The following is a 24,696-nucleotide window of genomic DNA, read 5'->3' as shown; positions in this document are numbered from 1 at the left end:
TTGCTGGCTACCAAACAGGCAAGATAAAAAAAAAAAAAAAAAAAAAAAAAAAAAATGTCGCGAATTTAATCTTAGGAAGGAAAAAACAAAATCTGTGTTTTTGTGTAATGGAATTCTGGTAATTACGTATTACGGCAAAACTGTTAGTAGAAGTCTCCAAATTTTTAGAATCTGACAAACTCTGATAACCATGCACTTCTTGAGTTTTAACAATCAACGTTGCCATTATTATATGCATCCTTTTCTTTGTATTCCTAGCTTCCAGCTGTTTCTGTAGCACAGCACTGATAGTTGTGATCTTAAACTCTGTTTTATAATATGTGTTTGTAGGATTTGCTGTAGTGGAAGAAACTGCTGAAAGATTTCTTCAGGAATTTTGCAACAAAGTAGGTTAAGCGAGCGATTGCTTTCAATCTATTCTTGATTGCCCCGAATGTTACCGCCATAACAAAAGAAGAAAATTAAAAAAACATTCGTAAATAGATTTATTAATTGAGTTTCGTGATAAACCTAACTGAAACGTAAAATGTGCATGTATTTAATTTTTTTCCTAATTATGAATCATCGCTCCTTTACTTCTATAAAAACATGAAACTGCATCAAAGTGGCTGCTAAATTCCAACATGTTAAAAAAAGAACGAACTTCCAAAACTTCCTTTCAAAAATACAAATTCATACTTTAAAAAAGATTACTTTAAAAGCCAGCCTACGAAAACTTTTGAGTCGGCATGAATCCAATAATGCCGTGTGACTGTTGATTGCCGATACGAAAGCCTTTGTCTTCTGATAAGTTATCGCGTTGCATCACTATATGATTTCTGTGGTCATATATAACTTCATTTCATGCTGTTTTTTTTTTCAAATACGGGTGGAGAGTTAAATACTATTTTCTTGAAGGAATTCAATAGCTTCATTTTCACTTGATGATACATTAAAATTGGTATTATTCTATATTCAAAGAAAAAAAAGGTTGTATTATTTGGTTTTATGTTTAATTTTTTAATTCGTGACGATTCACGTCTGCTTTACAAAGACACGTCACATGTTGCAGAATGTTATAAGTATCACGTCAGCGTGTTAGGCTGAACATATTACAACATGAACTAAAGAAAAAATCTCAGATTCAACATCAAAGCACTTGTACAATTTGTGATTTTGAGGAAAAGGAATGGCAAGTATTTGACTTAGGATTGGATTTGCTATATTATTTAACTATAACCGCTCCCAACATAGTGGTAAAACCGACAAATATCCTTCCTTCAAATATCTGCCATCTTATTGACTTCCCAAATGCTGTTATTTTAAGGATTCAAAATTCGTAAAATTCTCACTGCTGGGTCCTTACAGGTTCGGCTATTTAAAAGGGCAAGTCACGCAAGCTATCTGCTTGAAGAGGGATGCCTTAGTGGAGGAATTATTGAGAGAAACTTGCTCATATTCATGTTACACATGGATAAAACTAAACATGCAGCCATCCCGCTTGCCTGGGTATGGTGTTGGTGTATGTGATTATGGCAAAGATTCGAGCCCTATCTGCCTAAAGGGAAAGATGCTTTCGTGGAGGACTTCTGAGGAAAATTGGCTCGTATACACGCTACACACGGGGAAAAACACGAAAACGTCCATGTAGCCAGCCCGTTCGCCGGATTCGAACCTCGGGCCGAACTACCAGTGTTCAGCGACTTTAAGGCTTAGCCGCTGGTGGGGACCACCTGGGTTTGAACCTAAGCCAGGTCGTACTACTAGTATTCAGCTGTCTGAACCTTTTGAGGATCATCAACGAGCTCATCTCGCGTTCTAGTTACGGACCGAAGTGGGTACAAATGAACACAGCTCGCATTACAAATTTGCGATTGACAGATAGCATGAAAATTAGAGAAGAAAGAAATGTTTAACTTTTTTTTAGGGGGCTGAGATGTATATATTTTATGCGTTGACTACACTAAATAAGGCTCAAGAAAATTTAGTTGACTTTGGAGACTTAAAATTTACTGTTTAAAGTGGAGTGGAAATGTGGTAGAAATCATCACTTTGTTTTTCTTTGCTTTCTTACCCAAATGCTTGTATAAATGGCCAAAATAAATGGAAAATTAATGTGTATAGCCCCCGCGAAAAGGTTAATTTCGCAACCGAAGGGCTAATCATTCGGCCATTAATAGGGCTAGGTTCTTAAAGAAGTTCACTGATTTGCAATAGAATGCGAGTTTAGTGATAATCTAGTGTAGAAAATGTTTAATAAGATATCAAAGTCCAGTAGCTGAATAACAATTTTGAAATTATATTTGAAAAGATACTATTGATGATAAGATACTATTTTGAAATGGCACTTGAAGATATTTTCTGTGTACTATCTGAACTCAGCAAATTCAGTTAAAACAAGTTTTTGAGTATGGTTTGAGCCATTGAGTATGGTAGGTTTGGCCCATCAACAGCATTAATATTTCGTTTCGAGTATTCAGTTCTTAGCTGCTAATAGCTGTCTCTAAGTAATTTACGTCATTTCCCCATGAATAGCGTAAGCGTAAATAGAAATTAGGCTTCTTTTTTTGCTTCCTCCACACAAAAACATCTTCTCCAAACAGGTAACCCATGAGCTCTTTCCTATGAATCAGTAATACAACTAAAAACTTTTAGTGAATACAGAAGAAAGATTATCAGGTAGGTCATACTTCAATAATTAATTTTAAGGTCTTATTAACAGTTGAAAAATCCCGACACTTACCAATTATTTTCTTCTTGAATTTATTTACGTTACAAATTACACTGTGTTCATTTTAATATATAAAGAATGAATTGATATTTTGATGCTTAATTGAGTAAGTTTGTAGAGACATTAAGAATTTTTGGAAGATGGAGAAATGAAAAATTAGCAAACCCCTTTGCCGGGAATCGAACCACGGACCTCTGGAATACCGGCCCAGCGTGCAGAACCACTACACCACGAAGGCACGCTAGGAAGGCGGGAGAAATACCTTATAAATTTTAAAAATTATAGATATGAAAGATGATAAAAATAAAACGGGATCCTGGAACACATTATATTGTTATATTTTTAATACTATTCCCCTCCGTGCCTTAAAAAACTCATTTTATAAAGTCAAAATAATTTATTCAAAATAATAAATTAATATTCCAAATTGATACGGGGCCTTATTGGTCGCCGAGCGGGACTGTTGAATATTGGTAGTTCGTCTAGGGCTTGAATCCAGCCAAAAGGGTTGGATGCATGTGTGACTTCTGGGGTTTTTTCCATGTGTAACCTGAATACAAAATGCTCTCCGCAAAGGCATCCCAGACCCTCCAGCGTCCGAGCAGTAAAATCGCCTAACACTGGTAGTTCGGTCCGAGGTTTCTCGAACGGGCTGGCTGCATGGGCGTTTTAGTAGTCTCCCCCATGTGAGTGAGTTTCCCTTAGAAAGTCCTTCACGAAGGCATCCCTTCCCCTAGGCAGATAGCCCTCAAGGCTTTGCCGTAATTACATAAACTAAACCAAACCAGAGTCATCCCTCCGCTTAGGCAGATAGCCCTTTTATATGCTTTGCTGTATACAGATAACCTAGCCTAATCCAACTGATACGTGTAAACGCGGAAAATGTAGTTTAATCAAAAAGTGTTAACGTCTAAAACTTGCGTAATTTTAGTTTGAAGAACTTCGAGAATTGCAGAATTTCATTTACAGAAACTCGAATTAATCGCATTTATAAAAATCATGTAGAAATAAATTATACAGTGTTTATTATATAAGTACACTAATAGAATATAATTTAATTATAAAAATTATAAGTAAGTAGAATATGTATTATATAAATATAACAATTATATTATATAAATATAATAGAATATTTGTTATATTATATAAATATAACAGAAGTAACAATTTACTGTACTTTTTTATTACTACGAAACGGTTCATAGAAAATGCACAGAAATATTATAGAATTCCATGCGTTATTTTTACTTATGTACATTTTATATATGTACTACAAATGTACTACATTTTATATATATAAAAACAGAGTGCGCATACCTTTTAGCTCTAAAATGTGTTTGAAAAGTTTGGCAAAATTATTTATTTCATATGCTCTGACGCAAGCAGAGGAAAAACACTTTTCAAATCGTAATTTACATTTTTTAAAAAATTTTTAATTTAAAGTTAATTAATTCAGGTTTCACAAAAGTCATTACAATTACTCATAATAATTTCAGCTTCGAATTTTTCTGTTCTAGTCGCATTTTTCCGACTGAAAGTGGAAAACATGCATGGCAGAGACTAAAAAATGTATTCACAGAAGAAAGGTAGCTTTTTATATGTAATAACAATTAAGAGATAACAAAAAATTTCTTTCATTGCAAAAACATAAAGATAACACGAAGACAGACGAATTAAATTTAATAGACTTCAGAAATCAGCAGGAAATGTAATATCAGACAACTTTTTTCCCCTCATCAACGTTTTGCCGGAAAAACAACTGGATTTTCTCTTCTTTTACGTCTCGCCTGTGTATATAAAAAAATATTTGAGGAAAATATAAGTATATATTGTAGTTTTAAAAAAGTAGTTGCGGCTTAATAGACCTAAATTAAAAAAAAAATATGCCTAGCTAATTATTTATTGAATTATTTCAAAACGGCTTATATTTTAAAGTAGGTGGCTCCATATGTCCAATCTAAAGGAAATTTACTTCAATCATATTTGGTTTTTATTTTTTCGTCAAAAGTTGAGAAACAAATTTTGAAAAATTTCATTTTCTGTCATGAAAATTATACTTTTGCTTAATAACATTTTTCATTTCATTCTCAAGTCAAAAAAAATTTCATAAAGTGAAAAAAGGGACAAAACATTTCTGCTTTATGGTAGCAATATCTGTACTTTTCATGTGTACTTGCCGAATGCGGAGGTTACGTCACTAACGCATAACGCGCAAGACAAAACCGCGTTCTGAAAACTTTAATTTCCTAAGAAAAAAAGGGTTAGATATACTTCAAATTAAGAAAGTATATATAATTTATACAAACATAAATATTGTTGTAATTAAAAGAGAAAAATGAAACAAATGTTAATTGAAAGTATTTTTATTACTGCTTAAGTAGATGTACTATAAGGTATTTCTCCCGCCTTCCTAGAGTGCCTTCGTGGTGGGGTGGTCTGCACGCTGGGCCGGTATTCCAGAGGTCCATGGTTTGATTCCCGGCGAAGGCGTTACAACATTTTCATCTCTCCTGCTTCCAAATAAATCCTAACGTCTCTACAGTGGCGCCCGAACTAAAAGGGTGTTGGATAATGATTCTCCGCACCCAGGATTTGGTAATTGGGTCCCTTAAAAAAACCAGTCGCTCTTTAAAAGGGGAAGTATATAAGGTATTTCTTCCGCCTTCCTAGCATGCCTTCGTGGTGTGGTGGTCTGCACGCTTGGCCGGTATTCAGAGGTCTGTGGTTCAATTACCGGCAAAGGCGTTGCATATTTTTCACCTTGTCTGCTCCCCAAGAAAGTAATTAATGTCTATAAAGTACGGTACATAATCTATAAAGTAATTAATGTCTATAAAGTACGGCAGTTTTATAATTTATATTTTTAAGAAATTGGTAATTTTTGTATGGGACAATGACAGGTGCAAATTATTAAATGTTTCATCGTAAGGAGTGCAGAATTACCCCCCTCCTACTTATCATAAGGTGTTCTCTTCTTTTTACTTCCTTGTACGAAGTAAAAAGGAAGTATTGTAATCGCGAAAAGTTTCAGGCAGCATATTTCAACGAAAATATCCATTTTGAACGCTATCGAATGCAATTTAACGATGTTTTTGCGTGATATATGTACGTAAGGACAGAATAAAATACTCTTTTCCTTCAAAAAATTATAAAACTGCTTTAAAATGAATTCTGAAGAGAATTTTTCGTGGCGTCTGTACGAACGTATGTACGTACGTGCGTACGTACGTACATATCTCGCATAACTCAAAAATGAGTAGCCTCAAAATGTTGAAATTTTGTATATAGGACTGCTATAACATGTAGATGTGCACCTCGTATTTTGGTTGCAATCGGCCGAACCAAACGTATATAAATATATATATATATATATCCACTCTATTACCGGGCTCATTGATCTCAGTTTCTTTACTCTTATATGTTTGTAAATTGTAAATTTTTTGCTTTAAAAATGATTGAATTATGTTGTTTTTATCTTCCGGTTAAGGATTTTATGCCTTTAGTAAATCTGTGTGCAATATTTTTAGAATTATCAGCAATTTTAAAGTTGTTTTATTGCCGCTAAGCCTGTTTTTAATGGCGGCCATTGATGTTTACATTTGAAACAGCAGACTAGTGGATTTGTTGCCAATCTAGAGAAACTTAGCTTCGCAACAACAAAGATAACGCATTCATTTATTATTGCCAATTAAATCATGCTTAATTCTTTCTAGAATGTTTTCGAGGAAATAAGCGTTTGAGATTTACTTCGTAATTTTTAATATAGATATTTTGAATTTTTATGTATTTGTGGCTTCTCGCGAAGTTAGAATTAAATTAATTAAATGAGAAATACTCAATCGTCTGTGAAAAACTGTTTCTTTTCTGTTTTGTTTACTTAATTTCTTTTATACATAGTTCTAGCTTTATTTTAGTATTTGAATAGAACATGTGGCAACGATTAGATAATTTTTTAAATGATATACATTTTGTGCATTCTGTGTTATAATATGAATGAAACATAATACTGTTAAGTAAACCTAGCGCCAGAGTGTCGCTATGGCAAACAAAGTGAATTTTAAAGAATGCATTTATTCTATTGTGGTTTATGCGCTGTCGGCGAAGTAGGTTTAATTCAATCTAATAATTTTAAATAAAATGCAAGAAAAATGCGTATAATTTAATATTCCGTATAAGGAAGTCATGTGGTGTACACATCAGATTTTTTCATTTGGGTCAGTCTCCATCGCAAAATCAGAAAGTTCCTGTGACTTTTTCAACAATTCTTTTACATTCTTGTAAGTTGAATACGCTTTATCTTCTTATTCCCTATCGCTGTTTTCGCTGTTCTTCGGTATGCTAATACATACAATTCTGCATTTCTCATTTCTTAATGGTCATTTCTCAATTAATGTTTTGACGTTTTCTTCAATATCTAAAAATCCTTTGCCGCCGGTTGCTTTTGCAATTTGCAGGAATATGTATCTTCATTTTCAGTCTATGGAAATCCTTTAAAATTGTTGACTGAGTCCAGCATGCTTTCAGTGTTGATGAATTCACTTGTCCCCATGAATGTTAATCATTTCTGTATAGTGTCTTATGCTGCATTGCTTCCTAAATCTCCTTAGTGTGTTGTGCTTTCTTTTATCTAGTGCTTTTGCTTCAGAACTGTAAACATGCCTTGCATACTTTTGAATATTTTTAAGAACCTCGATCCATTGGTTGAATTAAGGAAATGGTGTTCGGTGGGAGGAACAAAACCTCTACAACTGGATGCAGTGTTGTGAAGGCTTCACTGCAGTGTTCTGGAGCATAATCGAGGAATAGGATAATTTTAGGCTCAGGTTTCCTGTTCTAAGTAATGTCTGACTTCTATAGCGAATGAATGTTCAAATCGTTCATTAAAGAGGGCATTAAGGTTTGCACTTGAAGTCGCTTGAGGTACTTCCACAAAGCGCGAAATGAGCTTATCCTTAAACGCTGGGGCAAGCTTTTGTGTATTTTTGATGTACGTTGGTAGTTCCATTTGCTTATAAAATAGATCAGTTTCATACAGATAACTTATACGGGAAACCCTCTGAAAAATTATTGAGGAACGTAATTCTTTCCTTCAAAGGATTTCAAAAACTTGGATTTAGATTCCTGTTTTGCTTCTTTATCTACAGAGCCAATTTCTTCATGAAGCTTTACGTGGTGGAAATTAGAGCGACGTTAAGCTTTGTTTCGAATAACAGTACTTTCTATAGTTTAAGTGTGATGAGTATAATGCTACCGAGAATGCATTGTCGACTACGTTGTTATCGAAACTCGGCCGACGCTTTGTAGCGTATTGAATATAATTGAAATTCTAGCGTTTGACAAATTTAATAGATACACTTAAGGTATTTAAGTATTAGTGCATTCTGCAAATATGAGCGTAGCAAGGGTTTACTACTCATTGTCACTATGGAATAAACTGGTCCCAAGACGATACAGGATGACGAACATATAAATTTTTGCCAGTCCCTTCCAGAAATATGATCTCCAAAAATCGAGCTACTACTTTCTTCCTAACAGTGTATGGGCCTTTCATCGCATATCTCTATCGCTTTGGACTCTATCACACGGATCAATTTATCTGTGCTATGAAAGGAACTATTGAACATTATAATGTTTAACTGTGAAGTGACAAAAGACTTGCATGTTCGGCCATATACCAGAGAAAACGCTTTGTTACGGTTTCAGCAATTCGTGAAGAGCAATATGCTAAGTTACGAGTGTCAGGTCATTAATAGATTATTTCCCTTTGAATTGTGACAGCCTAAAGGGATTGTAGCTCTCTTTCTATTACTTGAACAAGTTATCATTTGTCCTCAACTTTGATCATCATCATCAACATCTAATTAATATCTTTCTAAATACTATCATAATTTCCCAGTCTATGGACTGCAGTTACAAAAATAATCCTCAGTTTCCAACCTTTCCTTGTAATTCTCATAGCAACCTGATGTTTACATTTAATGGATAGCATTTTCCATGCCGAATGCAGAGATCAAGGTTTCAAATGCAGCATGAGTTACATTCCATCTGTCATACGTAAAACTGTTGTGACTTTAATTTACTCAATAGTTTAGGAGCTTGTACTTAATTTTCATTGTTATCTAGGTATTGAAATTTTACATAATTCATTGTTGCAAAGTTTGTTTCATTTAGTTTAAAAAAAAGCTTTAAATGTTTTAAAACTTTACATTAGAGTATAATAAAAAAAAGAAAACTATGTATCTTTCAAATCTTTTTGTATATATTTTAAATGTTGACTCGCGTATAATAAAAAGGTATCTGCATTTTATTATTTAATATATATTTTTTATTTTATTATGTCATTATGGCTTATTTAGCTTTTTTTTACTTTTGTTTAACATATTGATTGTTGATTTAATATTTGTTCTAAATTTGTTGTTTACCTTCATTTTAATATTGTGTCTATGATATTACTTTTATCCTTCCTTTTTTTCTCCTACTTTCTTTTTCCTTTCTTTATTCTTTAAAAGAAATGCATGTTTCAAATCGTGTTGAGATTTGCGAAATCCTAGAAAACGTTTCATGGAACCTCGGGGCTCTGCTGAACACAGTTTGTAAATAACTGATCGAAGTTGATGCCTAAATCAGTTTAAATTTTAACATTTTAAACAGAAAATGTTAATTTGTAGAATTCTTAGCGAGTAAACTGGTTCTGATTATAAAGTGAATAATGTTTACATTCCAAATGAATTTCTTTTGGTATTCGTTCTGAATTAAAGGATCCTGATTAATTCCTCATTCCAGAAGTTAAATCAAGCTTACGTTTCACTAATCACTTTAGACAGCTTTTCAAATTTAATCAGCTAATTAATTTCTTATTTCGTAAATTAAAGGAAGCTTAAGTTCCGATTATTCACGTAGGTAGATTATCACGTATATCCACGTAGTTATGTTCCCTATCAGTCTAGTATTAAGTTCTTTATATCCATTCAGGTAACTCTCGAAATTCACTCAGAAGATTAATTGCTCGTTCCGTAAGTTAAATCAAGCTGAAGTTCCAGTTATCAACGCAGTTCTTTAATTTCAGCCATTTACGGCACAGCGTATCGATAGCGAAGTTTCAAAAAGTAACCACAAAAGCAAACAATAATATAGCACAAATCCATGCTCTTCATTCTTTTTTTTTTTTTTTTTTTTTTACTTTTTTAACTGAGGTGTACATGTGAAACTACGTGAGGTATGCAAGAGAGACCAACAGATAAATTATAAAAGTATATGTGCAGCACTAAGTAAGAAATTTTTGCGAAATAGTATATGCATGATCAAGAGGAACGTTACTCAGGCGTATGTCCGACAGCAAGTAGAAAATTAACATGCGAGATGAAGTGGGACATTATTGAGACGTATGGAGGGGCCCCGAGACCGAGTAGAAGAAATACTGACCGAGACTGAGGTGCATGTGGAAGACTAATTTGGAAATTAATGAGGCATAAGTACGAGACTAAATGCGAAGCTATGAAGCACCCTTGGGTGGAAAAAGATAATTAAATGCAATTAAATTTACTTTCTATTCCTTATTGCAATAACTAGGCGTATAATAACTTTTTTTCTATTACACTTCAGTTGGAGAATGCTAGATTTTATTTTGCATTTTCCCCTTTCACAGATTTGTATGTCTTTTTAACGGGGAACCTTTATACCATACATAGTGTTACCACGCTATACATACTATGCATACTCTATACATACTGTTTCATATTTTTCCTGAGTAATGTTTGTTATTCTGTATGCCCAAGTGCTATATACAATATCCAGGGAAAATATATAGCTTATTAAAACAACACTAGCATTCAGACATTTCATTCTTTGCCTAAAGGGATAGGAATTGAGAAGATTTAGGTATTTTCTGCAGCCCCTGTTTATCATTCATTGTCAGTAACCGAAGTATGAACTATATTACTTGGAGAATTACCAGAATATAATTTTTCAAGACAAAATCGTTCATGGTCTGCTCGTTTATGCTCGTTTCTTATATTGATCATGAAGAAAGAAGAAAAAATTGTGTGGTGGTGAGGTCAGTTAAAATGTTAATTTAACAAATACCTGCAGTGCATAGCCGGAGGTCTTCATCATATCCATCGGGACAGTCTGGAGCACCGTCACACAAGTACTGGATAGAAATGCAGATGGTTTTCTCGCCTGGACAACGGAAAGGCTGGGTCGGATGACACCGTTCCAAATCAACTGCAAATGAAAAAAACGAAGAATGACTTAATATTTATAATCATAATTTTCTGAAATTCAGCTACGTTTTTAAGCTCATTTTCTGTAGAAAGTAAATAATAAACTGAAACATAGCCAGTGGCGGAGCTAGAAGGGGCGGTTCGCCGTGGGTGATACATTTTTTTTGTGGTGGCTTCTTTTAAGTGAAACATTATTTTATAGGTATTTCGAAGCAGATAAAGAAAATTTTCTTAATTTACTTATTTCTTATTCTTAATTTAATTGCAGCATATTTTTTGTGGTTGCATTTTTCACGTGAAAGGTTAGTCTGAAGAATTATAGAGGCAGGTAAAGAATTAAGAGATTTTGAATTGCTGCACGGAATTAAAGCGATACGAAAAATAGTTTTTGCTGTAGGTAAACTATTAGAAAAAATCACCTCGAGATTTAAAACAGCTCCATACTCTTGTTATAGCTTTTTTTTTTACTTCGTCAAAACGTTTGATTGAAAATATGAAATCAGCAAAATTATGGTCACTGTGACTAAGAAGCGTGTGATTAAGATGGAAGCATTGCTTGTTAAGAGAAAAATATGTTTAGTTTTCTCTTAACAAGCAATGCTTCCATCTTAATCTAATCCATCTTAATCTTCCATCTTCATCATTTCATCTTAATAGTAGTTTATAGAGTTTATTTTCATTACTGAGAGGGAAAACAAAGCATGAATGTGAAAGAGAGGTGCATTTGAATATTTGCAGTTTATTGTAAAATATAGTATCCAAAACAAATTCCAGATCTTTTAATGGTACTGAAACTCTCACTATACGATAACAAACAGAGCTAACTAAATGAAATTCATTTCAGAAGTATATAAGGACTACAAATGTTTACTTTGTATTTAAGAAATCGTTTTTTACTGCAGCAATCAAGTAGACGTCTACATTATTACTGATGATTTTGCAAACCCCTTCCCCCCCAAAAAAAATAAAAAAATGAAATTTTTCTTAAAAACTAGAAGTAGAAATAATTTTTTTCCTTTAACGTATTTCAACATTTAAAAATTTTATTTTTCTTGTTCCTCAAATTACCGCCCCGGGCGGCCAAAGCTCTAGCTACGCCAGAGAAGTATGGTGCATAGATATACACTGACTACCAATAAGTATTTGGACACCTATGCAAATGACGATATCTGCGGTCCTAAGGTAGGTCACGGTCTCCGCCGGTATATATCGTGTAGGAAACAGCATCGGCTTTAGTCGCATACAAGATGCCTCGCAGTTCGGAGCTCTCTGATTTCGAGAAAGATATAATTATCGGGTATCACAAATGTGGCCGATACTTAAGGGACATATCTAGCGATCTGAAGTACCCAAAATCGACAGTGGCCTATGTGATTAAGAAGTGGATGGTGAGCGGTGATTGTCGGAATGTGCTCCGAGTCGGCAGACCAATGAAACTGGGAGATAGAGACCGACGAGTGCTGTCCAGAGAAATTCGGAAGAACCGCCCCCAACCGATGGCCCTCATCCGCGAGGAGTTTCAACAGGCATCCGGGAGTATTGTTTCAATGAATACCATCCGTAAGGAAGCACATCTGCTTGGGTTTCATGGTCGTGCTGCTGCCCATAAGCCTTTGATCATAAAGTCCAACTGCTCTGTTCGGTTAATGTGGTGCAAAGCACATCGAAATTGGACCGTAGATCAGTGGAAAAGGGTTCTTTGGAGTGAGGAATCAAGGTTCACCCTTTACCGTTCGTATGGCAGGGTCTGGGTCTGGCGTCTACCTGGAAAACGTCTCCTGCCAGAATGCATTGTGCCAACAGTCAAGTTCGGTGGAGGTGGAATTATGGCCTGGGGGTGTTTCTCCTGCTATGGGTTGGGACCTTTGGTCCCCATTCATGGTAAGCTCAACTCCGATGCCTACTGCACTATTTTTAATGACAATGTACTTCCTACGTTGTGGCAGTTTTACGGGTTGGACCCCTGTTACTTTCAGGACGACAATGCCATTTGTCATGTTTCGACGTTAACCAAGGCTTGGTATGGTGCCAATGGAGTTCATCCAATGGACTGGCCTGCCCAGAGTCCAGACTTGAACCCTATCGAGAACCTCTGGGACGAGTTGCATCGCCGAATTCAGGGGTGCACTACCCGTGCAAAATCGGTGAAGGAACGTCTATGTCTTCTCCAAGCCGAGTGGAAGAATATACCACTAGCTGTCATGCAAAGACTTGTGGAAAGTATGCCCCGGAGGGTCCACGCTGTAATTACCTCTCGTGGAGGCTCTACCACCTATTGATTTTGAATAAAGTTAGTTTTTCTTTTCTATCACAGGTGTCCAAATACTTATTGGTAGTCAGTGTACATACATATCTAGCTGAACCTCGGATCATCAATGCCTCATTTCGCAAACCATTCAGTTTCTGAACAAATTATATCAGAACAAAAAACACTTCGGGTGATGAAAGGTGTCTCGAATTACGAGCACTCCATTCGGTAGCATATGATTTCAAATTTATTTTTAGGTAATCTACGCCACATAATTAACACTCAGGGAATTTTAATATTTCTTATTGCATTAACAAAGCTTGCAGCAAGGGTTTTAGAGGACCATGTCTTTGGCCTGGAGGAAATTATATCCAGAATGGGTTGCAAGAAGAGACTCATTTCACCCCTTGTTTACATGAGACGTTTTGAAAGAAGAATGAATTCAAAAGTAGCGTTTCTTACTTCAAATAAATTAAATACTATTAAAGGTTTTTATTTCAAATACTATTACCGGTTCTTATTTCAAATACTGTTACCGGTTTTTCTTTCAAAACGTTCGCTTTTTTTTAATTCTTTATATCGAAGTCGTTCTAAAAATGTGTAAACTCCCTCTGTATTTCGAAACTCGTCCTTCCCATTTATGCAAATTATGCTCATTCTTTTTGTCGCAGTATGTTCAAGAAAGAATGTATAAACTATAAACGTTTTTCTTTGAAAAAAAAAAAAAAAACTGAAAGGTTTCAGTTTAAGAATCTCCAAAAGGGTTTTTCAGATTTTGTACGCTTTCGCTGAACATCATTTTTTTTTGCACTTACACCATATACAGTTCAACAGCAAAAATACAAAAAAACTAAAAGAAACATAGCATTGTATGCGTTTGGAATTCCTGAAGCAGCGTTAAGTGTTTGCATACAATTTTCTGTTTTTTTTTCAGTCTTTTCTCAGTTCAATATATCAATGTTCAGTTTTCATATTCAGATGGCTTTACAAAAGTTTCTTTTGTCTTTTTATTATTAACGTTTTATGTGTTTACTTTATTTATTAAATATCACGTTCTTGTCGCAAGCGACATAAATTTCGATTGAATAGCTAAATCCCCAAATATTAAAAGACAGCATAACTTTAGAATTTCAGATAGACAGTCTCGCGAGCTGGAGATAAAAATGTTGTGTTAATTAAAAGGTTGTTAAATAATTACAAAATATAAAACAGATAATAAAGCAAATTCGAAATTCAAGATTCATGCTTCCAGGTGCCCATGTTCGGGTGGAGGACTACGCTATTCAAAATTTGATGGCTCTAGGTGTTTTTTTTTGACAGTATGAGAAACATGCATACATCCAGGCAGATTCTTTGCTATTTAATTTCTTTAAATATATGACAGGGCGATAATATTTTGTGGCAACAATTTGAAAAGTGTTACCTCGTTTATAGTGATTCAGTCCAAAATGCCTTTCTGAGACTAATATCTCATTCGTGACTAACGTCCATTTTGCGCTGAAAAAAGTGCAAATATTTCTGCTTATACAGGAAAATATTTTAAAATAAAAATATTCTATGACTTAAAATCATAATCTTAACATAGAAATTACACGAAACAACGGTTAAACTTTATTACGAGAAAATTTGTGCCATGAGCTTCTACTGGTTACTTCCTTCATCTTTCACGTTAGTTCATTTTGCGGGAGTTCTTAAGACCAGTGATGATTTTACTCAAAGCTTTAAGTTTAATATTTAATTTCCTTAGAGATTTCCCATTGCAAGAGATCGTCGTTAAACCTTAAACGAGCCTTACAGTTAAAGAAGACTGCGAAAGCAATTTTTATTACCCGACAGTAAATTTATTGTGACATTTTCCAGCACTTTTTGAATTTTAGGTTACATATAACGAGTTTGATTGAACTTAAACGGAACTCTAGTTCTCAGAAAGAGAAATATTAAAGAAGGTCAATCATTAATTTGACCTAATGTTAACGCAGATTTTTTTTGGGTGACAAATAAACAAGCAAACAAAAACAATAAGTGGCTCACAAATTACAGCCAAATCTAACCCTTCGGAGGCTGCGAGATAAAGAAGTCCTTTTTACCAAATGGCGCGGTGTCTTCAATCGTACATTCGTAATGTGAGCTGTGACAGTTTGCGTCCACTACGGTGCATAATTGAAATACGAAATGAGCTAATTGTTGACCATGGAAAGATTAGTGGTCGCGCGAGTTCCGGTAGTCTCCTAAAGCTCTTTATTGGACAGATACGTTTTGCTAAAGCGCGGAATGTTTGGTTTGAATTGCTTTATTTAATTATGGCAAAGCACTCGAGCGCTATCTGCCTAAGGGAATGGATGCCTTCGTGGAGGATGTTCTTCGTGGAGGATGCTCTTCGTGGAGGAAAACTGTCTTGTATATACATTCGTATGGCTTTGCTATAATTGAATAATCCAATCCAATACAATCGAGATTAAAACAGAATAAATTGCAGCTAAAAATTGTTTTTATACCATAAGCTTTTATTTAAAATGTATGCGATGATGAATGCAGTAAAAGGAGGAAAATAATTTATCGCATAGTTGAGTGGGAATAATCGATTAAATAATTCTACTGACAGAATTCATCTACAATTCTATGTCACGAATAATAAAAGCATGATGCATCTAAGAAACTAAATCTATTAATTTAATTTCATTACCAAATGCATAAACCATTATATTTTTCAATTTTGTATTAACTTAATTACATTTTTAAATGTATAAACTATTATCCTTTGTTAATTCATCATGAGCGCTGCACGATTTTATTATTCTCTAATAATATGTTTAATATGTTTTCCCTATTAAACTATATGAGAAATTGGTTTCTCCTTTTAATGCATACATTACTGTATCCATTTTAAATAAACGCTTATTATATATAATGTTTTTACTTAATTGAATCTTTTTGTTATCACAATGACGGGAAATGTCAAAAAAAGACACTGGCTCGCTCGAAAACGGTACGTATGGTAAGATTATAAAGGCATAAAACCTTTTTTACTTTATGTTTTCAAGGAATATATTTTTACAATGATAAATTATAGAAATACCCAATTAAGAAAAGAAAAAAGAATATATATATAAGCACAGGTTAAGATCTACCAGCACTCTAGCAAACTGGACAACTCGATCTAAGACAAGGTAATCCTTCTTTATTTGTTTTACTTTGAGATAAAAGCTTTTTTGTCCAGCCCTTGTATTTCGTATTTTCGCTCTCTTCTGTCAGCGAAGATCGTTACGTGTACAGAGTTTGTTTTCGCTATGGACAATAATGTCAGTAGGATAGATAAGTCAGAAAGGAAGTTGGCCTTCAATTAGGATTGAGGTTAGGATTGACGAGTATTATGTTCGTGAGCGCAAATAAGGTTAGCTTTGTGTTTGAGGAACGTGTTCTGGAATAAAATAAAAGGAAAAAGGAGCGATAAATCAATCTCTTTGAAGACGACATGATTTAGTTATGCCACTTCGCACTGAGAAATATTTCGAAGCAACTCGCTTCTGAGGAAACTACAGTGTAAAGTGGAGAGAAAGCTTTGATGAAACAATTTTTCTTCGAGTAAAGTGATTTTAAATTTGCTATGAATATAATACTATACAAGCAAGGAATAATACTCGTTTTTAAAACCAACGGGAGAAATTTATTATTGACCATGGCAAAATATTTTGTTATCTAATGCGATTAAAATTTTGCTTTGCTACATTATTTAAGAAAGATATAATAATTGCAGAATACTGCCTTTAATAGCATTAATATTCTGCGATTATTTTATCTTTTCTAAATAAAAAAAAATCTGATGTGGACACCACATGACTTGCTTGTACGGCTTATTAAAATTATACCTATTTTCTGTCTCACTTCACTTAAACTTATTTCCTCAAATTATTGTAACTTAATTAACCGATCCCTCAAAGCAAACTGAAAATGGCTTCAAAAATTACAATGTTTAAAATCAAACATCCCCGTCAATTTTTGTCCTGCGGGAGTCAAACCTTTAATAACTTTTTTTATAACAAATATAAAACATTTCCAAACATAAGTACAGAAACGGGGGGATGATATTAACAGTTAAATTTTGTTATCTTCCGACAATTAATTTTTAAAAATTTAACATTACCAAGATATGAATATTTTCGTCATTTAAAACACTTTTGTAATTAGAAGTATATGACTACGACCAACGATTGAGAAAATAAAGGCCTGGTAATGACCTGTTAAGTAAGGTAAGAAGGGTGGGTTTCTCTCTATATACATATATACTTTTGGTACTGTAGATTTCAATAAAAATGGAAAGTGCACAACTAGATGTGACAGCAGTCTCATATACAAAATTTAATTTTTCTACGGCTAATCGTTTTTGAGTTAATGCGAGATACGTACATACAAACCAATATATGGACGTACAGACGTCCTAAAAATTCCTTTCTGCATCCATTTTACAATCTGTTTCCGGAAAAAGAATCATTTATTCTGCCCTTGCGGACAGAAGCCACGGAAAAAATCGCGAAAATGGAATGGTCAAAATGGACATTTTCGTCAAAATATGATACCCAAAATTTTTCGTACTTCCTTTACTTCGTACAAGGAAGTAAAACCTATTTGTAACAATGTGAAATTATATTGATCTGTAACTTTATTGTCTGTATGTTTGTAGCGGTAAATTTAACATGGTTTTATTATTGGATAAAACTAAATTTTAACACACAAAATCTGATTCACATCATTTATAGGCCCAACACGCACGCCATAGTTTCGAAAGCTTAATATATCTTCAGATAACGGGCGATATAGGAAAGCGAGCTGCGCATGTTAACAAAAGAGAAGCGAAAGCGAAAAGAGACGCATTGAGAAGAATAAAACATTTTCTATTTCAGCTGAGATCTTTAATCTGATTGGCTATAAGATCCATGCATTCCCGCGTTATATAAAACGGCATGAAAAAAATTAATTTTGAAATAACGGACTTTGAATTGACATAGTATAAGCAGTTATTATTTTTAGAACAGAAAGGGGAAATGTTCAAATTCAAATGAAGAGTATTAGCAGACTATTGTTAATTAAAATTAAAAGTTTGCTATCCTATTTTGTATCTCACACACAAACACACACATACTATATATTATATATAAACGTTATAAGGTTGTCTGAAAGGAAAGCTTTCGACAATATTAAATTTTCAAATTTTTGATGGCTATAAACATTCATGCATTATTTGAATATGGTGGCATAAAAGTGATTCGATGCATAAGCATTTTATGCCTTATAAACGTTATTTGAGAAGTTTAGTTATTTGAGTTATTTGAGAACATACTCCGACGTTCAAGTGAGGATATGTTATACATACGCGTAAGGCTTATTATAAGAATTACAAATAACATATATTATTCTGTGACAAGCAAGCATTCGATAACATGAGTTCTGAATGTTATAAGCGTCCATGCACTATAAACGTTATAAAAATAAGTTATAAGTATTACAAAAATACGTTACACACCGCAAAAGTTATTCGATGCAAAATCGAGGATAAGTGTTATGTACTATATTTTAAGCTGTATAAGTAACAGCGTTATTGTCCTAAAATCAAACATTCGAAAACATGATATATATATATGAGAGGTACAAAAGCCCATGTACTACATGCATTATAAAAATGACGTATGTGTTTTTTAAGTGTTATTGATAGAATTTACACATTTACAGAAATTTACAAAAATATCGATTCTGTAGCAGAAAGTTCGCCAACGACTGTATCTCTCTTTTATTTGGCCGCATTAGATAGCCATCCCCTTCCATCAGCATTGTACCTTTCTCTCTCTCCTTATATATATGTAAAATATAAAATAAGCAAATAAATTACTAACTTAATTAGCAATAGCTCTTTAAATTTCTTTTTCATATTTTTATATGTCCTGCTCCTAGCTTCTGTAATCCACCAAAATTTCCCTCGACTGCTTTATTTCTATATGAATCCATACGTATGACTTAACAAGCTGATGACGTAACTAATTAGAAACGTAAACCGGTACTTGCTCTTAATAATCACAAATTAAACTGAAGCTTTCTCTTGGTGAGCTTCTATGCTGGATTAAATGCGCACTTTCGCTTCTACCTCTCTTCTAGCTTGCAAAACTTACCATCGTCTGGTTGCTGCTTAGTTTCCTCTATTGTTTCAAAAATGTGATAAATCTTAGATAAATCCTGGGATAATTATTCGCCGCTGTAATATAGTGATGCGGAAAAAATATCTTTGAAGAATGTTCAAAAATAAATTATGCGTTTGTTCACAGCACGATTGTCTGCAAACCATTCATCGTTCTAGTAGGCAGGTATGTCATCACCACTAACTATGCTTATTTTCATTACAACATATATATATGCATGTAAGAAAAGTATAGAAGATTAAATTAACAATGTAAATTTCCCTTCTCTATTCTAAAAATAGTAACTCCTCTCTGCACTGCGTCATTTCGAGAAAAATCTATGTCATATGACTCTTACGTAATTATGATGATGTAAGCGGAACTAAAACTCTTAACGGCCAATAATAATTTTACAGTAATATTAACCATCTAATCAGAATGCTTTGAGAACCAAAACTAACTCAGTCTGACTTAAGATTTCATCCTGAACATTACGCACTTGCTTTCCACGTTTTGGCCTAGCTACACTGCTGTCTGTTTGCCTGCCTCTTCTTTTTTGCTACAAAGTTATCGAAAATGTAAGCTTTTTGGAACAGGCACATTTAATGAGCCGCCTTGTGTGTAACCGCAACATGTTGCTAAAAATAAAACTGAAGATTTAATCTGCTTTCGCCTCCAAATTTCCTATTCATTGTGGATCGTCGTTTTTGCATTCTAAGACATCAAAATTCCTGCCCATGAATATATTTTATGCATATATATATATATATATATATATATATATAATATAATCGATTTTTGTTTTGAAAAATTATTCATCGAAAATGAGAACCGAAAGTTATAGCCTCTCTTCTTAAAAAAGTCCAATTACTTTGAAGAGGTATTTTATTCGACAAATAAACTAAAAATATGTCTCTAAAACTTTTGTTTCCCTAAGATGTCATTTTTTTGTTAGCTATTAGGCTAAAACTGCTATTGATCTCAAAACATGATTTTCCTTTGTTTCACTTTAATGTGTTGTTTCAATTTTCATTCTAGTTTGTTGCTATTCCAGAAAAAGTAAAATATTTATCTTTCTAACTGAACTCGTCTGTTATAAATCAACAAACTAAGCTGTTTAAAACCTATTAGCTAAGATACATGAAGTTAAGACACAATAACACACCGAATAAGTACTAATTCAGAAGTCAAACAACAAAAATCAGCCTTAATTTTCAAAATTTTCGCAGGATTAGTTTCTATGGTTTTACCGAACCAACATCCTCAGCTGCAAAACCGCAAATGAACAAGATAGGAAATAATGATTAGATAAGATAAGAAAGCCTGGACAAGAATAAGCAAGTGGCGCCATCTGTTGGTGAAACCAGAACTAAAACATAATTTCTTTAAAGGCCAAAGGCAAAGATGGATTGGAATTAGGATCGTTAACAAGAACAGAAAGATTATTTTGAATGTGAAATGCCATTTCATCCAGTTGGCAAAGTTGTAAGTTTGCCGCAATGGGTTATTGTGAAAAAATAAATACGTTTACATCAATTGGTTATTATAAATAAAATGAATGATATCATGCATTCTAAAAATTAAGTTGACCACCGCTTCCGATCTCTTGTTTAATTACGCATAATCTATCTAGCTTACGAAGGACAACTTTGAAGCAAAAGTTCCGGATCTGGCATCTAATTCCCTTCATTAGAGAAGCTAGGGAAAGAACACACAGCGCGCAAAATCCTTTTGATAAAGGCAGAAAGCCAGGATCAACTTGTCAAGGGGGTGCCCACGAGAAAAATTGGCGCATTTTTGGACTATTTGATGCTTTTGTGTTTGTATTAAAGTCTCCCCTCCTGTTAGTGTTGCGACAAGCTTTATTTCGATCATCAATCATAGGTAGCGCAGACAAGCTTAAGCTCCTGAAAATCCATTCCGTGACGCAGTTTTTGCATTACCATCGATATTTCGCTGTATTTGTTTGTAAGTTTGGTTTCATTTTAATCTGTACTACTGTCTGGGAAAGATAAACAGCAAGAAAGTAAGAAACGGTATTACTAAAGGTCTAACTTTGATTTCACACGTTATTAGCTAATTGTTAGGCTAGCATGTTTTGGTAAAGTTTATTTAGAAACAGGAAATTCTGTTCAAATAAAGTTTTTTGTTTTAAAGTACTGTATTTCCTTCTTAGGTTCTGAAAATTTTAAATATATCCGCATCTTCCGTCTCATCTATTGTACATAGTTTTCCCCTCTGAGAGCTAATGTATTGGTAAATTAAGTAGCTTTGATTATGTTTACTTTTATTCAATATATTCAAATGATATTTGCACTTTTGTATTAGTATTTCGTCAATTTTATTCCCCCTGGAAATTATTAGTTGAAACATATTTTGTGTAGATTCTTACTTAAGATAAAAAACACGCGACAGCTGTTATCATACTTAAGAAACGTTCCAAACATGTGATTTCACCTTATTTCTCTTATTTACGTTCCAGCTCATTGTTACCTTATTTACTGCTATGTGTTGGACTTTTGAAATCTGGGTCGTTTGTTCGTTTCTCTCCTTCTCCATTCTCCTTCGTTTCTCCGATGTCCGTCTGGAAGTTGCGCTCAGGACTCATTCATATGATTTGTCCCTGTGGGTTTAGAAGGTATCTGAGTCAGAGAGGTCGCACTTCGGTTCAATTACCGTCAGATATTTTAATGTCAATATTACTATGTATAATTATTGGAATGTAGGTTTCTTATAAAGAAATAATATAGTGATAGTTACTAATAGTTTATCCATGATTACGCTTCATTTGTTAACTTCTAGTGTAACCGCGTTCTTTTTATTTAACAGACTTGCATATTTCCTATCTCGAGTTTCGGACGACTAAGTTCGTCAAAAAGGTTGTATTTGTATGTAAAGAAAATTGTGTTTGAGTAAGTATTCAAATATCGTTTTGAAAGATTCCTTTTTAAAATTTAACAGATTTATGATTTAATACCGTCCTTGAAGGATCTGCAATAGGAATTTAAAATTTACATCTAAGGCTATTGTTTGGGATGCCAGTCAGAGGATAAGATCAATCAGAGTTATTGCCATTGCTTGGGAAACTATTGACCATATTGAATAATTTTTAAGTATTTAATATTTATTTGTATTTTTCTTTAAAATTTAAAACTTATGTTCGATTATAGAGCCACGTAGGGTCACTTATTATGTTTGCTGAGCTATACACTCAAGGGAACACGAATCTCTAAGGAAGACATCACCAAACGGGCTTCTAGCAAAGGTCACGAAAGAGTGCCTTTAGAAGTGTTCACAAAAATATTCTCATTTGAACATATCAAAAAACATTCGGGGTTTACGGAATTTCTAAACAGAAATTTACGGAGATTCAACTTTCGTTTTTCCTTTATCAATAAAATTCCTAATTCTCTACTTAAAGATCGCTTTTCGGATATGAACTCCTGGGGTTATATACAGGATTCCTTGCTAATGTGGCTTAATTTGCATTGGCGAAACTAAAACAGCCTCCTTAAGTCTAGAAGCATAAGACATATATTATGAAAAAGGAAGCACATAAACCCTTTGCTGCCTATCACTGTTCGTCTGAAAATCACATTTTTCATTTCTCTGTAATGGGGAAAAAATTTTCCGTTGGAAAATTAAATTTTCTAGATTTTCTTCACATTCATAAAAATCTCTGTTCTAGTCAGCGATCCTGATTCCAATTAGTCTTTACCTTCAGCTTTTAAGGAAATTATTTCCCTTTGTTTAGTTGTTTTCCCTTTTTTACGAATAGATGGCTCCATATTCGATAGTACACAGCTATACCAATCACCCTTTTTGGTGCATTATATTAACTTTCCTACACTGCTTATCACTATCTTATCCATCTAAACCAGTTTCTATTATTCATACGTATACAGCTTTCGAAAAAAGTGGCTACAGGTGTTGTAAGCATTATAATCTTCGAATCAGAGTTTCTCAAAATAAGATAGAGAATTTCATGATAGCACTTTCAACATGTCTAGGAGACTCTGTAGAAAAAAATTATTTTTTCACAATTTTTTTAAAGGAACAGTCCCAATCAATAAAATATTAATTTATTGCCTTTATTACTAAGGTCACGTTTCAGCACGTATTAAAGGCAGTACGAACATTTCTTACTTGTTTGGATTAGGTTCTTTGAGTATCACAAAGCACACGAAGGGTATCTGCCTAAGGGGAGGCATGTATTTGTGGAGGGCTTTCCAACGGAAATTGGTTTATATTCATGTTACGTATGGGGCAAATCATTTGTACTCTAGTACAAAGGCTCTTAATCAGGTGGAATTCGCCTGTACGGGAATTCATAGTTTTGGGGGGATAAGTTCACCCTTTTATTACTTGTTAAGTACTTAGTTTTAGTTTATGAATATAAAAAAACTTTAAGTTTTGATATTTATTAGCATTTTCTATACTTTTTCCTCATTCTGTTTATAAAACACATTAAGAAGTAATCTAATTTAAAATAAATGCATATGCACTTTTTGAGTTTTGGGAAGGAAGATGGAGGAATGATCACCTAGCAAAGGGTGCATGGGGCAAAAAAATGGTTGAGAACCGCTGATGTAATGTAATGTTTGCTCTTTCCGACCAGAAACCTTTGAGAATGTGACGTCATTGACTCATAGTCTTCTCTAAGACAACTACTGCCTTTGGAAACTAAATGTGATTGTATCTTCGTTTTTACTACTTCTGTAAGTTAAGAGATATCCTAAGCGTTGGCAGCTAAGTCAAGCGTTGGCATGATCTTGAAACATATTTTGTGTAGATTCTTACTTAAGATAAAAAACACGCGACAGCTGTTATCATACTTAAGAAACGTTCCTAACATGTGATTTGAAGATTTCCAAACATGATCCTAAGTCAAGCGTTGGCATGATCTTGAGGAAACCAAGAAAACCAACTATGCAATCATCCAATTTGTCTGGGTTCGAACGGGATGGAACTACCAGTATTCAGTGGCTTTAACCACTTAGCGTCTGTTTCAGGCATTTTTTCTTTGTTTGGATTTAGAAAGAAACTGCAAACAAAAGTTACGTTTTTTTGCTGCTGAATGGTTTTATATTGGCTGAAATAGAACTAAAAAGACACAAAACTCGACTTTTGAATGCTTGTTTCAGATTTCAGAGTATCAAGGATTGGTCTGTTAGTTAAATGAATTAGAAAAGAACGTAAGAACTGTATGCGTAAAAAGGTATGCCTTTGTAAACGACGTTTTCAAGGAGAATGGCGTTTTTAAGTGAAATTAACCAACTGAAATTCACATTTTATTGATTTGCGCGGTTATGATAAATAATAAATAATCAGTTATTTTTATGTTTTGAAAAT

The 24,696-nt window shown here is 33.8% G+C and overlaps 1 protein-coding gene across 1 annotated transcript in view; it reads right to left on the bottom strand.

Moving 5' to 3' along the window:
- LOC118188989 (IDLSRF-like peptide) overlaps positions 1-24,696 on the bottom strand; it is a 325,674-nt gene that overhangs the window by 26,277 nt on the left and 274,701 nt on the right. The window contains exon 2 of the mRNA XM_085823952.1: positions 10,793-10,933. Coding sequence (XP_085680078.1) covers positions 10,793-10,933 — 141 coding nt within the window. The remainder of the gene's footprint in view (positions 1-10,792; positions 10,934-24,696) is intronic.

The sequence above is a fragment of the Stegodyphus dumicola genome, chromosome 9 (genome assembly GCF_044657685.1).
Source record: "Stegodyphus dumicola isolate Sdum_Otavi_A_Nest chromosome 9, ASM4465768v1".
NCBI lineage: Eukaryota > Metazoa > Arthropoda > Arachnida > Araneae > Eresidae > Stegodyphus > Stegodyphus dumicola.
The sequence above is the reverse complement of the archived record's forward strand: the minus strand, read 5'-3'. Positions and strand labels throughout refer to the sequence as shown.